We start from the raw sequence: 16,325 nt of genomic DNA on the forward strand, positions 1-16,325 counted from the left end.
TTTTTGTAAGATGTCTGAGAATTAGTTACTGAAACATTTGCTTTTTGGTTCTGTTTTCAGACACTTGCATTGCAGGATGTGGCACTCCGTTCCTGACATGCCATTATTCTTGAGTGTTAGGAAGAGGTGGGTTTAGTTCAATTGAAAGTCGATCTACTGCTGCATGTATACGGACAGTCGGACTGGAGCTGGAAAAGGTGATCTGCGCATGTGCTTAAGTTTTGTGCCAAGCTATGACCCAGAAGTTGAACGACATTTAAAACGCAAACATTGGCGGTCAGACAAAAGAAGCCGGCTAACTGCTATGCGTCGAACATTGCAAAGTTGTCAGCATAAGCCCATTTTTGGACGTATACCGAGGCCAACTCACTGCTTTGGTTTTCTTTCCACCTCTGTTGTGGTCTATGACGTCATAGGTCAAACGTAGCTGAGGCAACATAATTTCAACAAATTGAATTCACTCCTGTGCATGTATGCTGGGACAAGGACAGAGGTCCGATTAGATGGCTTTATCGTGCTATAACCATAGCTACACTTAACTGTGCATGTAAATATACTGACTGTTATAGGTTTGGGTCAAAAGGAAACAAATATCAGCATATGGGGAAATTCTGTTGTCACTAAAGTTTGATGACCTCAGTGAGAGGGGTCATTTGGACACATAATATATAACATTTTCTTTATAGTTAGGGGATGTCATTACCAAAAGGACTTTAGGTAGCGTGAGTCAGCATGTGAGAGTGAGAATGATACCTGGCATTTGCTCTGGTCAGCTTGAGCTATTATGCACATTGCATGGTATAAGTCAAAACAGACCTGGATAAAAACACCCATGCATTTGTGTTATTGAATTGCTTAAAGAAAGCCACTATTGCTTTTAAAGAAAGCTACAGCTAAAGGTTTATTTTTTTTATTCACTTGCTTTTTTTGTAAAACTTTTCCAACTGCATTTAAAAGGACTTTGTAAAGCTGATCTGTTTCACAACAATGTTCAAAGCATTATTGCAATCAAATTGTGCAGACATAAAGGAACATGTTTGCTCATCGTATCATTTACATTTTTTTTCTAAGGAAAACAATTTAGAGAGTTGCTAATACATACTGGAGTCAGTTTCGAAAGAATAGCATTTGTTGAATTTGCATGTATGACGCTAGAACTTATTTCTAAGTGCTTATGCATGATACAGTACTCTTAAGTACTTACACCACGGTCTCCTACTGCACTGAAGCTTTAGTGTAGTGAATGTTGTAAGACCAAAATATACATTTTTTAAATTATAATAGGTAGTGATACATAGTTTAATGTCTGCCTTTACTATGATTCACAAATTAAGTCTAATATACTGTTAAGTGCTGGTCAATTTACTATCTGATTGTTTGAGATACTATATTTGTACAGCATTTTTAGGAGAGCGTATGTAGAATTACAATGTTGAAAATGTGAATGTTCTAGTTGATTATTTGGTGCAGCGCTACAGTAAACTTGACCATGACTTTATGTTTACCTTCTCTTTAGACACAAAAACATGGCGTCACTAGCGCCATCATGTCCACTTGGATTTGGTGCAGTTGATCCCACAACCCCGACCCATATAAGCAATGCTGAACAGCAGATAGAAAAACATCCTACAAACACAGCCGTACTAAGAGAGGAGCTACCAGAGGGGACTACAGAGACAATTAGAGATATATCGGGGGACGAAATGAAAATCAAAACAGAAATGGTCAGTCAAGTCCCATTGTTCCCTGATGGTGAAATGAAGACAGAACCTGGGATGGGAGATGTGATATCAATATGCCCAGTAAATAGCGACATACCAGAATTTCTTTCTACTGCTAACCAAATGCAAGAATGCTTCCTGAACAGGGAGACCACTTGGAATAATCAGTCCAAAGATAGGGACATTCAAATAACTGAGTGTACTTTTCATTTAAAAGGACAGGCAGATAATGGAGAACAAACGATAAATCAAAACAATCCACCCTCGTTCATGGAATCCTGTCCCGGTATAACAAATGTTGCTGATGCCCTCTCCATAAAAGAGCAAAAACACTTGTTTAAAAATCAAATGCCAACATACCCAGCTTCTTCCATGCCAGCACCACAACCTACCACACTATATCATGAATTAGATATAATAAGACTTGTAAGATCTTGCCCAAAAATGTCTTGTGTTGAAGGCCTACACTCATTAACGGATCATCGTCTAGAAATAACATGGGATCAAGCTGACAAAACTTTTGGGGAAATACCACCAAAAAGGAATAGACCCATGATTAAAGATAGACCTTACAATGAAGAAATGAAGGCCATGTCAGCTTTAGCCCAAACATGTCCCAAAGAGGCACGTATCCCTGGACTTCCATCGGCTCTGGAACCTACAGTGAGCTTTGATGGGTCTTGTAATGTCACTCTCCTTCCATCTTGCCCAGGTGTCTCCAGAATGGCTGGTTTTCCATCAGTGCAGAGAAATGAGTGCAAAGACTGGAATACTATTCATCAGCCATTATGGGAGGAGTCAATCAAAAAAGATTATGTAATAATTCTCAAGAATACAAAAGACATGAAAGGAATAGTTTCCCTTGTGCGAACTTGCCCACAAAAATCCAGAAGCTTAGGCTTTCCCTCTGTACCAAAACCAAGGACTATTTATTTTGTGGACAGTATAGTTTATCTTTCATACTCTGAAGTGTCAGAAATACCAGGATTTCCATCATCCCATCATTCAAAGGAGTGGACATTATGCAAGGAGCCATTATTTCAATCAAGAACCAAAGAAAAGCAACTGTTACTACATGATAGGTGTGAAAGAATTGGAAGAACAATGAAAGCAACATTGTCCCTTGTACCATCTTGTCCAAATGTGGCACGGATGCCAGGATTCCCTTCTCTGACAAATCCCCAAAGTATGTATCCTACACCGGATATCATCAGTCTATCTACAATGTGCTCCCACGTTTCCAAAATACCTGGATTTCCATCAGTTGCTGGGGATGTGTGGATAGAGTGGGAAACTGAAAATGAGTCATTGTTGAGAAGGCCACCGAAGAGGGTGCTAATATTTAATACATCAAATGACAACAAGAAGATAATAAAGACTATGGTTTCCTGTGTACCAACCTGTCCCAAAGTGTCAAGTGTTTTTGGTTTCCCCTGTATCCCAAATCCAAAAGTTGTGTATTATAGCCCAAGTATTGTTAACCTCTTCCCTTTGTGCCCTCTTATTTCTACCATACCTGGCTTTTCATCAGTTGAAGGACATAAGGAAATGGGATGGATTGCTGAACTGGATTCATTGATGCCCAGGCTATATAAGATAACTTTGCCTAGGATTAAATTCCCACCACCTACCATAGACAAACAAAATTGCATGGTTACTTTGGTTCCTTCTTGCCCAGGAACAACAAAGATTTCAGGCTTTCCGTCTTACCCTCAATATAGTATGCAGAGTTTTCTCCCCATTTGCCCCAAAGTATCCCAAAGCCAAGGAGTTTCTTCATTTGACGGTTCCTCAAAATTCCACTGGCTTTTTGATCTACAGCCTCTGTGTGTCATGTGTCCAAGGAAGATGGTGTCTATGATAAACGGTCCAAATCAAGATGGAGACCTGGCAAAAATAATGTTGGCCTTAGCACCATCTTGCCCAGGAGCATCCAGGATCCATGGACTCCCTTCCAGACTTCAAACCAAATCCAAGATTGACGATAATATGATACGAAGCTTAACTTGCTGCCCCAGTGTGTCAAGTCTCAGAGGCTTTGCATCTGTCACTACAATCTCACGCACAGATTGGCTAAGTGAAAGAAAACAAATTTTGATTGAGCCTCACAAGAAGAAGAAGGGAGATGTGATTATGGCCCTTGCTGATCAGGACCAACCGTATCACATCAACATAAAAAGCATGTTGACAATAGTGGCATCCTGCCCAAAAGAGGCCCGTGCATTTGGTTTTCCTTCTGCTCAGGTTGCAAACAAACCACCAAATATGGCCAGTTTATACACATCTGCTCCATGTGTTCCATGTGTTCCAGGTTTTCCATCAGCAAGGATGCTTAGCTCTGAACATATAAAAATGCCAACAAGGACTACACAGGGCAAATCCTTCCTTGATGAGCCACAGAATGAGAAGATTTGTCTAATAGCAAAACTTCCAGGGAAATATGATCAAATGAACTGCATGGTAGAAATTACTCCATCATGTCCCCATTTGACCCAAATTCATGGTTTTCCAAGCAGTTCTCAGTTAATTCCAACAGAGAAACAAACATTGGCTGCTCCAGTGCTGCCCTCTTCTGAAAAACATAAACCAGAGGAATTGCCTCCGGTACAGACAATGAAGTCATATATCAAAGATGCAAGAGTTCCTGATATTCCCTCTAAATCTGTCAGCAGCTCCAGCGCAGAACTTGGTGAGATTAAGTGTGTAATGATCAAGGTGATTCTGTCTTTGTCTTTTTGCGTTTCACAATTTTATTATGTTTGTTTTTATGACAGTGGAGAAATTCAATTGCAGTGCAAAGCAAAATATAGACCTTTCTCTAGATGATGGGTAAGTTGAAGAGCCGTTTTGCATTGATTGCCTTGAAAGGGGGCAATCTAGTGTGTGTGCTGTTTGGATTGGTTTTAGTAAAGTGATAATTTAGTGCATGGTAAATTTTAAGTGTTGTTGTGAGGACTGTGTTTCACTACATTCGTGTTGTATTATTCATAAGGTATTTTGAATATGCTGCAAAATCTTATTTCGTGGACTTCAGCAAAAAAAAAGAAGGAATAGCAGCAGAGGAGCCCCAGACAGTGAAGAAACCAGTGGACACATCAGAGCCATTGGGAGTCTTGGGTTGGGAAGTATTGGAGGCAGAGGGAACAGTAACAGAAAAACAGGCAGAAGTCACTCTCATAGCAAAGGAAGAAGAGACATCAGGAATAGTAAAGGTTTTTGTGGATGTTTTCCATAAAGGGTAAGTGTAAGACGTGTGTGGCATGCAACATGTAGTTTTCAAAATATTTGTCATCATTAGGATTTAAAAAAAGGCTTTTTTCCTTGGAGCATAAAAACCTTAGTATCATAATAAAATATATTTAGCAAAAATTTCTAATTTTGTCTTCATGTGTTGAATATATATGACTATATATGGCAGACTTTTTTTGGCATGAAATTAATTTCAATAATTCTCCAAAACTTCATTTTTTCTTGTGCTCATTATTTAAATCATTGTTTTTGAACAGTTCCAGATTTCACTCACACATTCCACTATCCATTTCTCACAGTTACGAAACAGTAGCATCCATATTGGGGCCCCCTAGCTCTACTTTAACTCAAGTGAATCACCAACCCGAGGCTATATCCTATAGGGACCTGATGGACAAGGAAGGCTCAGAAGATAGTATTCAGACCATAGAGAGCCAGTTTGAAGACAATCACAATGTTGAATATCCAGCAAGTGCGGAGCCCTACATGTGGCATTTAAATGATCAAGCAGCAACAGCATCTCCATCACCAACTGCAGAGAGCAATGATGGGTTCTTAGTTTGTGCAAGCATGAAAAAATGGCCACCATTGACAGAGGCAGATATTTCTGAAATATCAAAAGAAGATACAGAACAAGTAGAGGACTCTCTTGAACAGTGTCACACAGAAAGCGCACCTATTGGCCAGGGCGCTGCACAAGCATCAGTTGACATTGAAGAATTTGTAGTAAAACCCAAAACAGAAGCAGATAATGATGCTCGAACAGTGTTGTCTTCATCACAGTTGGAGAAAGGGTGAGTTCCAGTGGACTGTTGCCTATTTCAGTTGCATGGTGTGCCCTTGTTCATGTCCTGCAACTTTGGCGATAACACTGACTTTTGTTCTGCTTATGATCAATTCTGTAGTAGCTGCAAGGATCAACATTGATGTGGAATGTAATGTTGCTCTTTGTATAGGTGCCATAGAATGAGCTAACAAAGGTCTGTTTGTCCTTTGCTGCATTGTTTTACTGCATGGAAGGCAGAATATTGTAAATTGTGGTCATTTATTCTTATGATTCATTTTCTGGCTATTAAGTTGAGAAAATGAATAGTTCGTGGGGAAAAGGTTGCATGACACAATTGAATGACATGGTCAAGAAAAGCAATTTCTGAAGTTTTTCCTTTCTTTTCCTTAAGCCTGCAACCAACAAGCATGGAAGACATTTCTGCCACTACATTTCTGCAGTCCACGTCAAATGACTCAATTGCAGGTGCAAATAAACATAGAGAGATGGTCTTAGACAAACCGTCAGATGAACAGTGCATTGGACCGAAAGCTGACATTGCTGTCTCTCAGCGAGGCAGAGAGCCAAAGAAAAAAGTTACAGAATTTCAACTGAAAGGGTCCAAAAAAGAAAAAGACACATTTCCAACACGGCCAGTCAGAAGGAAAGATAGTTTAACACCAGATGGCAAACAAAAACCTGATGGTTTGTCTGTCAAGCTCCTCACTGATGTTATTCCCACACAACTGGCTGTGGACCTTGACACTTCTTCCTGCTTAGAAAAAGGAGACACTACTGTTTCTCTAGATATATCTCAGAATGGTCATAACCAAGAATGTGTTGAAGCTCAAGTGATATCATACATAGATGACCATAACTACAAAGGGGAAGCTGAATCTCTCCAAATATCCGTGAGCCTCACTTCTCCTCCTCATGTGAAAAGAAGGGAAGGTGCCTTGCCACTTGCAAGTCACCAGAAAGCTTCCCCTTGCACACTGATGAGAAGAAAGGACAGTGTTACAGGAGGGAAATCTGATCAAATAGCTCATGGCCAGCAAGATTTGAAAGCCAAAGTTAGTTCTGCTTTGGAAACATCTCAACCTGGTCCTCCTCAATCGGAGACATCAGAGCTCTCTGATGTCTCAGAGAACACTGATAAACCCAGTCAAACGATCACTCGAAGGGTCCCATCACAACTTGTCGGAAGTGCATCTCCACAGACAGCCCAGGTTTCTTCAGACTTAATATGTCCTTTGGAAAGGAAGGAGTCCGAAGCAGAGATGTTGGATGTTGGACAAACTGCTCCTCTTTCAATCATTAAGAAGATATTCCTTCCACAATGTGGCAAGAAATTGCCTTTTTGTGACACTGGGCTGAGAGGTCAACATTTGAAAGTTTCAGTCAAAGAGACTGTAAAAATAGACCAGGCTGACAACACTGTGATGAGCAATAAAGAGGAGACAAAGCAGTCAAAGATAGCTGAAACAGCTTGTAACACAGCCAACATAATTTCCTCTCAGAAATCAGAAAATGCACCAGCAACTGGAGTAAATGAAAAACAAACAAATCATCCTATCCCAATGCCTCGTGCAAGAAAACGTCTCAGTGGCTCCTTCCCAGAAGACTTTATAGCTGTTGAAGAAACATCTCAGGCTTCCCAAACAGAAAAGCCACCTATTATCTTAACATCTAAAGGGAGCAAAGACCTCTATCTTCCACTTGCTACTCAACCTACAACTACAGAACTGGCTACTTTGCAGTTGATGAGTAGCAGATTAAACGTTGAGAGCAGTGTTCAAGTAGACGATGGTGCCACTTCACAAAAGATCCCAAAACCATCAAGTTTGCCTATACCAAAACCAAGAGTAAAGAAACGTCTCAGTGATTCCATCCCAGATGACGTTGTTATTTCTGGCTCACCGCCTCGAGGCCATTCAGACAGTCTGGTTGTTGACACGGTCGAAAAGAATGAACAGTCAAGCCTGCCTATTCCACTCCCTCGTGCAAAGAAGTATGTCAGTGTGACTTCACATAGCACACATCCTGCAGACAATATACTCCCTGTGGAAAAGGAGTCATCTCAGAGATACTCAGAGGGTACATCTGACCCTAGGAAAGATACAAAAGAAAGGGCAATATTGCTGGATTCAAGTGTGATATCTGAAGCAGGTTTTGTCACAATTCAGGGTGATGAGGTTACAGGACAAGTGGAACAGCACATGGAAGAAGAACACTTTTCTCATCAGGATTATTCAGATTATACAGAGAATCCAATGTGTGAAGTCACTGAAGGTTGGACTTTCACAGATACACCTGTAGTTTCTGATGATTCAGAGAAGGTTTCAGAGACGGTGTTAGAGCTGGATGACATTGAAAAAGTGCTGGAGGAAGAGTTTGATAAATCCCTTTTTGGCACTATTGCATCATCTCAGGATGACTGGCTGCACATAGAGGATGCTAAAGACATTGATCCAATGGAAAGAACCTCAAGGAAGGAAACAAGGGATGATGAGATGGATTATGGCTTTGTGTCCGTAGATGTAGCTGCTGGTTATTTAGAGGATGAAAGGTAAGCCTGGTCAGTGCACTTTTAGGGATGGTGGTACACTCACAATTGTGTGTAAATATGTGCAAATTTTGCATTGTTCTAATTTTTCCATTCGTAAAAAGTCAATATTCTCTCTGTATGTCGGTTAATTTCCATGTACTTTGTTTTTCAAGACAAGGATGTTTTAAAAAATTGAAAGAATCATTTTGCTTTGTGTGTTTGCGTGCCTTTCCAGGCAAACAGAAGAAGCAGATCTGCCTGTACCTGTCCCTCGTGGGAAGAAGCGCTTGAGTGGTTCTCATGGAGATGACAGCAAGCCACAGCCTCCTCAGCCTCCTGATTTTACTCCCTCTCCAGAAGTATGTTAAGGCTTTTCAACAATTCTGTATTTTTTGATTAATCATCAATTCTACAGTTCCCTACAGATCCTTCCAGCTCTTTGCTCTGGTTTTGTAAATTTTGTCCTCATCAACTTAATTTCAGTAACCCACTGTAATCTAGATTCTTTCTAGATTTCCATCCATTAAACAAAAGAATGCTATATTGTATTTCTCTGTGACTGTTGGATCTATAAATGTGCAAAATCAACATGTTTGCTTCACAATCTTCATGTTTTATACCCTCACAGAGCACTTAAAAAGGAGATTAAACACCACACAAATATTGGGCATGTCCTTAGTTTTCATGTGACAGATCCAGTGGATCCTAAAAAATTTTCCACTGAATTCATGTGTGGGCCACTAAAGTTCACTGAACTCACTGTCAGGTTGATGAAACCTTTAAGATGACATTAGCTTTGTGTCATGGAGCATTATCCTGCAAGAAGTGCCCAAGATGCTCAAAGAAACTTTGTGGCTCACTACAAATCCATCTGATTGCATCAAACTGCCAATAATACCTTGTCACCATTACACCACTTCCACAAATTTTGACTGTTGACAAAAGGCAACAAGCCCACAGATTCAAGCTTTTCATGGCCAATTCCTGCCCCTACTAACCCTCCCATGACACGTAATTGAATGATTAGATAATTGCACAAAGCAGGTGTATAGATGTTCCCAATACAGTGCTCAGTGAATATTTGAGAAATGTGTAATTCCTCCGTTGTCCTTCTTCCCTCTAAATAGCAAAAAATTAATAAAAGTCTGTAATGTGTTTCAGAACTCATTGCCCACTCCTACCTTAGTGACGTCTAGCCAGTCTTTATTGGAATGGTGCCAAGAAATCACCCAGAGTCACAAGGGAGTGAAGATCACCAACTTCACCACCTCTTGGAGAAACGGTCTGGCCTTTTGTGCCATACTACACCACTTCCACCCAGAGAAGATGTAAGAAACGATTGAAAGACTGGTGCCACTGCAGACATTGTTCTGAGTGCCTAACCTTCTTTTTCTTTGTATAGTAATTATGAAATGCTGGACCCATATGACATCAAGCACAACAACAAAAAGGTGATTGATGATGAGTTTTCTGTTGATTTAATAAACAGCAAAGCGTAATTCATAAAGTTTTTTTTAAATCTGTTTGTTGCTAAGTCCTTATGCAACCCTCCATTTATTTTGTTCATATTGCAGGCTTTCGATGGCTTTGCTGAACTTGGCATTTCAAGGCTGATGGAGCCTTCAGACATGATCATGCTAGCAGTGCCTGACCGCCTCATTGTCATGACCTACCTTAACCAAATTCGAACCCATTTCATGGGCCAGCAACTCAGTGTGCTTCACTTAGAGAAGGACAGTAGCGAGTCCAGCTATGCAGTAGCAGGGGACGTGCACAACCAAGAGGATCCTGAGGCAACTGTTCGTTATTGTGCCCAGAGGCTGCAAGAGGAAGGTATATGCCTTGAGAATAATAGGACTACTGGCTCTGAAGAGAAGGACAGTAAACCCACTGGGGATGTAGTTCCACCTCCCAGAAGTAAACGGTTGCAGGTTGCTGGGGCAGGCAGGGCTCAGTCACCACTGGCACCACCAAGGACCAATTTCCTATCAAAGTCGGGTTTCTCTCATGTCAAAGATGCAGATCTGGTGAAGAAACGAAGGTCACAGCGGAGGAGTGGATCAGTTGATGAAGGAGACATATCAGTGGTATGGTACCTTGCTTTTGTCCTGCTTTTTAACATACATCTTTTGAATGCTTCTTCCTTTATGATCATCTGCAGTACATGAAAATCTATTTGGGTTTGTAGGTTATTGCAGGGCAGGAAGAGAGTCCCAGGAAGTCAGAAACTGGTAAGGTATTCTCAAAGTTCTTGCAGTCTCGCAACAATCTCAAACAATCTTTGACTTACTTTTTTTGCTGATGATATTTGGACTTGACTATCTGAATTATTAAAATGTAAGTTCTTTATTGTTAAAATTATTATTGTTTATAGTTGATTGTTTCTGGATTTGTCTTGCAGAGAAAACAGAGGCTGTGGTTGAAGAGGGAAGACCAGAAGGCCAGGTTAGTGGCCAGCTATGTGTCCCATTGTAAGGTTGGATCTCAGAACTGTTTCTCCCTAATAAATGTACTTTGTTTTTGTCCTGCTCATTGGCCACATATGCAATATTTTTTTCCATTTTGATCCACCGATACAAACATTTAGATGCTTTGTTGGGAAATTCTGTGTGTTAATCTATCCAGGACTCCAGCCAATATGTTCTCAATCAGATGGAAGCCCTAGAAGCAGAACAAAATCATATTGATAACAGAGCAGGTGTAGTGGAGAGGAAACTCAGGCAACTACTGGAAACAGGTAAGATATTTGGAAGAAAGCAAATCTCAGTGAAGCAATTCATGGCTACATGTGGACGCACAATAATTCAGAAGAGCAAAGTTACAAATATTTTGAAGGACAAATAGAAAAAGAAATCATTAAATTTTTTTCAGTTAAAACTGGAATAAACTAGTAATGTGAGAAAATAATTTGTAACCTCCCTGGTTTATATGTGAGAGAATGGATTGATTGATTTTCTCTAGGTAGTGACAAGGCGGAAGAGGAGAGGTTGATCCAGGAATGGTTCACTCTGGTCAACAAGAAGAATGCTTTAATAAGGAGACAGGACCATCTGCAGCTGCTGTAAGACATCTACAACATAAACCAAAGAACTTAACAATGCCACTGCTATTACATTCAGTAGTTGTTGATCACTACTTGTGCTCATCCCTAACAGTTGTTGTCAGTGTTGTCCAGTTGTCATTGAATGGCAGAAATTGTTCAAAAGCCTGTTGTGGGAGCTTTAAGGAGTTTGGTTGTATAACTTTAAGAAAACTCAGCTTAGAAAAGATCGTATGACAGAAATTGAAACTTAAGGTTGTTTGTTGTTGAATGTTGTTCCATTATTTATTTTTAGTGCTTTCAAATGCATCTCAGCTTCATCAATGGGTGACTTAGTCACTGAAGTGGACTGAGTCATCCCAGTTAAAATTGTTTAAACGCCATTTTCCTAAAATGAATATGAATATAATGAAAAAGCGCTAGAATAACATAGAAAGAGGACTTGACTTTGGTTGTCGAGATTGTTTTTCACTGGTCATAGCTGGTCAAGAAACTAAATTGCAAGTAAATAATTTATACTTCTGCTCATATTAATTTTAAATCATAAAACAACCTCCCTCCATAAATCTCACATTGTCTAATGCATCTCTTTTGACTGACAGGCTGGAAGAACATGACTTAGAGAGAAGATTTGAGCTGTTGAACAAAGAGTTGAGAGACATGATGGCTATTGAAGGTGAAACTACTTCCAAACAACTATGCAGGACACACTAATACTGCTTTAATTAAGCGTGGTGATGATTGATGTTTTGTGCTTGTGACTTAGTTTCTCATTGCACTGTATTTGAGCATAAGAGTGACAAAGATAAAAATACTAAAGCCTACTGTACAACTGCAACCCTGAGAGTTAATTTTACAATCTGCTTAATGACTTAAAGACTTTAGTCTTTCATCCAACTCTTCAATATCATCTATCTCCTCTATTTTTTTGTCTTTGTGGCGCAGAGTGGCAGAAAAGTCAGGCCCATAAGCACAGGGAACAGCTTCTGCTACAAGAGCTGGTGGCACTAGTCAACCAGAGAGATGAACTGGTCCACAGCATGGATGCCAAAGAGAGAGGGTAAGACAAATTCACTGTTCAGGTTGGGGTTGTAATAAAGTCAGTCCTGGGGTAAGTGTGTTGTAGTTTGTCAATAAAAGTGGATGCAGACTCCAGGGCTGTGAAGTGAAGCCAATACATAAACCTGTGTTCGATTGGCAGTGCGGGTAGTCGAGGGATTATAACGGTGTCCTGGGTTAAACTCCAACCAGGAGTGTCATTACATACCCTGTCCTCGCCCAGTGTGAGCTGGGATTGGCTCCAGCAGCCCCCACAACCCGGAAATGGATAAGCAGCAGAAGATGAATGAATGAAAAGGACCCTTTGTCTTAATGTATCACCTGCTGACTTTTAAAAATCAGGAAGGAGAAAAGAACAGGTCAGGTCCTCCTCCTCAGCTCAACCTCATCCAAAATATGGTTCCTTTTGGTTAAAAAAAAAAACAAAAAACAAAACCTAATTCCTAAAACACAAATAAACAACTTGCAGTTTATAAACGAATAAATGGCATCACAGTGGGTTTTGCCAAACAGTTTGTGTTTTTTTTCTTGATTGAACCACTAGGTGGCATGAAAGTGCAAAACAGCTAAGCCATTTGTCGAAGCAAGAAGTGACACCAAAAATAACAGTACATTGACTTTCTCAAGATACCTAAAGACACTTTACCTGAAAAATGGCCTACAATATAAAAAGAAGATGACAAACCTGGTACAAACTATAACTGGAGAAAAGGCCATTAAATTAAGTGTGTACAATTTCTATATTTCTAGTTCTCAAGCACCTGTATCAGATTTAATTAATGCATTATGAATTCCAACAGACACACATACACAGTTGTCCACCTGTAAAACTGTCTGTCAATTTTATACAGTTAATTATTATTTATTTTTTTAGTGTAGTCATAGTCTTGCAGCTAAATATTTTATTATTTCAGTGTGTGTATATGACCAGACAGTTAATTATAAACTATCAGGACATAATGTGCTTTTAATAGTAATAATAATAATAATAAGAGTACATTCATTCATCTTCTACAGTTTATCCATTTCTGGGTCATAGGAGGTGCTGGAGCCAATCCCAGCTCACACTGGGCGAGGACAGATTGCCAGTTCATCAAAGGGGCCAACACACAGAGACAGACAGAAACCAAAACCACTCACATTCAGATCTACGGACAATTTAGAGTCACCTATTTACCTAAACATGCATGTCTTTGGACAGTGGGAGATAACCAGAGTACCTGGAGGAAACCCCATGTAGACACTGGGGAGAACATGTAACCCCGTACAGCTTGGCCCCCAGCCTGAAACCTGCAACAGTTCTAATAACTATGCTGCCATGCTGCCCTAATAATAGTTTATTTTAATAATAATAATAATAATTCATTTACACAGGCACTCGGTTTGAAGACTTTGATCTTTTTGTACAGTATTGAATGGCTTTCAGAAATTGACCATTTGAATATGTGACCTTGTAACGTATTGATCTTCAGAGGTCTGGAGGAGGACGAACGTCTGGAACGAGGTCTGGAGCAGCGGAGGAGGAAATATGCAAAACAACAGAAGGAAAAGTGTCTGATGCAGTGATTGTCCAGCCATTAGGTGCTGGCACCTGTTTGACTGAGAGTGGGTCAAGACCAAACCAAGGATTTTGTGGTCAAGCTTGGTCGTCTTTCACCTCAGGTTTTAGTCAGTAAGAGGACAATAAGGAGACCAGCAAGCACACCGAACTAGTGTGAGGGGAGAACACACTCCAAAAGCAGAGTAAGAGTGTGCGATTTGTCAGATCTGTTTATTTATGTGATGTGTTATTTTCGTTTGCTACCCCCTTGGTCTGCTGAAAAACGTGACTGCATTTTATGATTAAGGTGATTAGTGTGATTGCATCACCTTATCATTTCCACAAATTCAATGCATCATCTTGGAAGCAGTCACCACTCAGCAGGAGGCCTCAGTGACCTCAGAGCTGTTGGACTGCTTGCTTTGCACTTAATGTTTTTATGTCTGTTGATGGTGTTTGAGATCTCTATACAAAAAAATTAATTCTGTAATTTGTGAGTACTTAACTGGTGCCTGAATGTTTGAACTGGATTTGCTGAAAATCAGAATTTATTGCTAATGTTCTGAAACTGACAAGGATTCAGCATATGCTGGTGACTCTGAGAAAGTCTCACTGAGAATTCAGATCTGACTCAGGTTTGGTCTAAAAAGAATGCAAGAAGCTCTTGTGTAAGTTGCCACATGTCTAAAGCATGACCTCAACATAAACACTGAAAGTTTATGTTGATTTCATAGTCAAAGCCATTTAATGTTATTAATGTCAGTGAGAATCGTCTGACTGAAATGTCTAAATGGTCTGTGAGCAGTTCCGTTGATTGTGACAAATCAGTTGGTTTTTATTCTTGAACTTTTTCTTTTCTCAGAGCTGATCAGAGCTGTGGCCATTTGGAAAAGTTCAATGCGGCCTAATGTTTGAGATGGCACCTCTACTGTATCTGGAGTACACTAGAGGTGCCAGGGCAAGGAATACAGGTTCAACATTTGTTCTTTAGGTCAAAGCTCAGCCTTTATTTAGTATTAACATTTTACCTCTCTGCAGAACATATTCAGCAGCATGAACATCACATTTACATAAAGTGTGTACAAATACATTTATTTTTCTTTTGTTGTCATAATTGAGTAAAAAGCTCTGAAGTGTTTCATCTCTTGTAATTTATCGGTAATTGTGGAGATTAACAAATGTCAGATGACAGATGTAGCTTTCTGAACTTTTGTGACTGTTGCCTGCGTTATGGCCAATCATCAACATAACATCAACATGTTAAAAGTGAGCTGATGATTCTTTCATAGTTCAAACATGGTCTTTCTACTTGAATTGTTACACATTTGAACTTTAGTATGATAGTGTGAGTAACAGATGTTGACACCTGACAGATTTTGTTGTGTGTGTAACAGTTTGCAGTTGTAGATGAAGCCTTACTATGCAGCTCTGACCGTCACATTTTAAGTATTGGAATATGCTCATAATGGTAACTTCTGTCAGAGAGATTTTATTGTGGTTTTATGTTATATTTGCCCTATTTGTAAAGTTATACAAATATAGATGATTTGAATATCCTCACACATTGCGTGCACTTTTGTTCTGCCTATATGTCAGTTAATGTGGATTGTCTAAAATGGGATTTTTATAGCTTTTTAAACTGCAGTTGTGCCTTTCTTTCCTGATATTATAAGATCTGGTGAACTTATTTTAAAGCTAATGTATAGTAAAGCTTTGAGAGATGGCTCAGAACCAATCTGCCCATTTTGATTCATATTTTTATTTGCTTAACAGAATGCTATATTTCCTTAAAAAAACCTTGAAAACCAGGACAATCAAAGTGAACAATCAGCTGAACTTAACTTTCAACCAGTGATTATAAAAAAATCAACACATTTTCAATTTGACTCACATTTGCTCAGGTGAAGTCATTTTGAAAAGTACACATTAGCTGCATTTTGACAAGACTGCTTTGTCATTTATTTACATACCAAACAATTGAATATTGATGGAAAAAGTTTATTGACTTCAGTTTCCTCTGTCCGTGTTAAAAACACAACATATACAGAAGGCATTGGAACCAGTTAGCATGAAGTAAATTGGTTCCAATGAAATGAAAACAGCATTAGCGTAGCTTAACTCTCAACAGCTTAAATTGAACATAAAATAAATACAGTATATGTATACATAAGGTATTCAGACCCCTTCCTTTTTCACCATTTGTTATGTTGCAGCCTTATGTTAAAATCATGTAAATGCTCATTTCCCTCATCAATCAACACTCAGCACCCCACAATGAAAGCTCAAACACAGAATTATAAATGTTTTTGCAAATGAATTAAAATAGAAAAACTGAAATATCACATGACTATAAGAATTCAGACCGTTTGCTGTGATGCTCATGTATTGAACTCTGGTTGTGT

General features: G+C 39.4%; 1 protein-coding gene across 16 annotated transcripts in view; it reads left to right on the forward strand.

Moving 5' to 3' along the window:
- Positions 1–15,485, forward strand: part of LOC115059247 (EH domain-binding protein 1-like protein 1) — a 42,019-nt gene extending 26,534 nt beyond the window's left edge. For 9 of the 16 annotated variants that reach the window (XM_029526897.1, XM_029526900.1, XM_029526898.1 and 6 more), the window contains 17 exons: positions 61–126; positions 1,517–4,410; positions 4,496–4,550; positions 4,714–4,959; positions 5,270–5,764; positions 6,149–8,305; positions 8,520–8,643; positions 9,446–9,612; positions 9,687–9,735; positions 9,859–10,371; positions 10,473–10,515; positions 10,686–10,729; positions 10,910–11,021; positions 11,246–11,345; positions 11,927–12,000; positions 12,270–12,384; positions 13,856–15,485. In XM_029526897.1, the coding sequence (XP_029382757.1) occupies positions 61–126; positions 1,517–4,410; positions 4,496–4,550; positions 4,714–4,959; positions 5,270–5,764; positions 6,149–8,305; positions 8,520–8,643; positions 9,446–9,612; positions 9,687–9,735; positions 9,859–10,371; positions 10,473–10,515; positions 10,686–10,729; positions 10,910–11,021; positions 11,246–11,345; positions 11,927–12,000; positions 12,270–12,384; positions 13,856–13,949 (7,348 nt within the window). In that variant the 3' untranslated portion in view covers positions 13,950–15,485. The other 7 variants (XM_029526899.1, XM_029526907.1, XM_029526910.1 and 4 more) reach the window with 7 other exon arrangements.
- The last annotated feature ends 840 nt before the right edge of the window (positions 15,486–16,325 follow it).

Source organism: Echeneis naucrates, chromosome 18 (assembly GCF_900963305.1).
Source record: "Echeneis naucrates chromosome 18, fEcheNa1.1, whole genome shotgun sequence".
Classification (NCBI taxonomy): Eukaryota; Metazoa; Chordata; class Actinopteri; order Carangiformes; family Echeneidae; genus Echeneis; species Echeneis naucrates.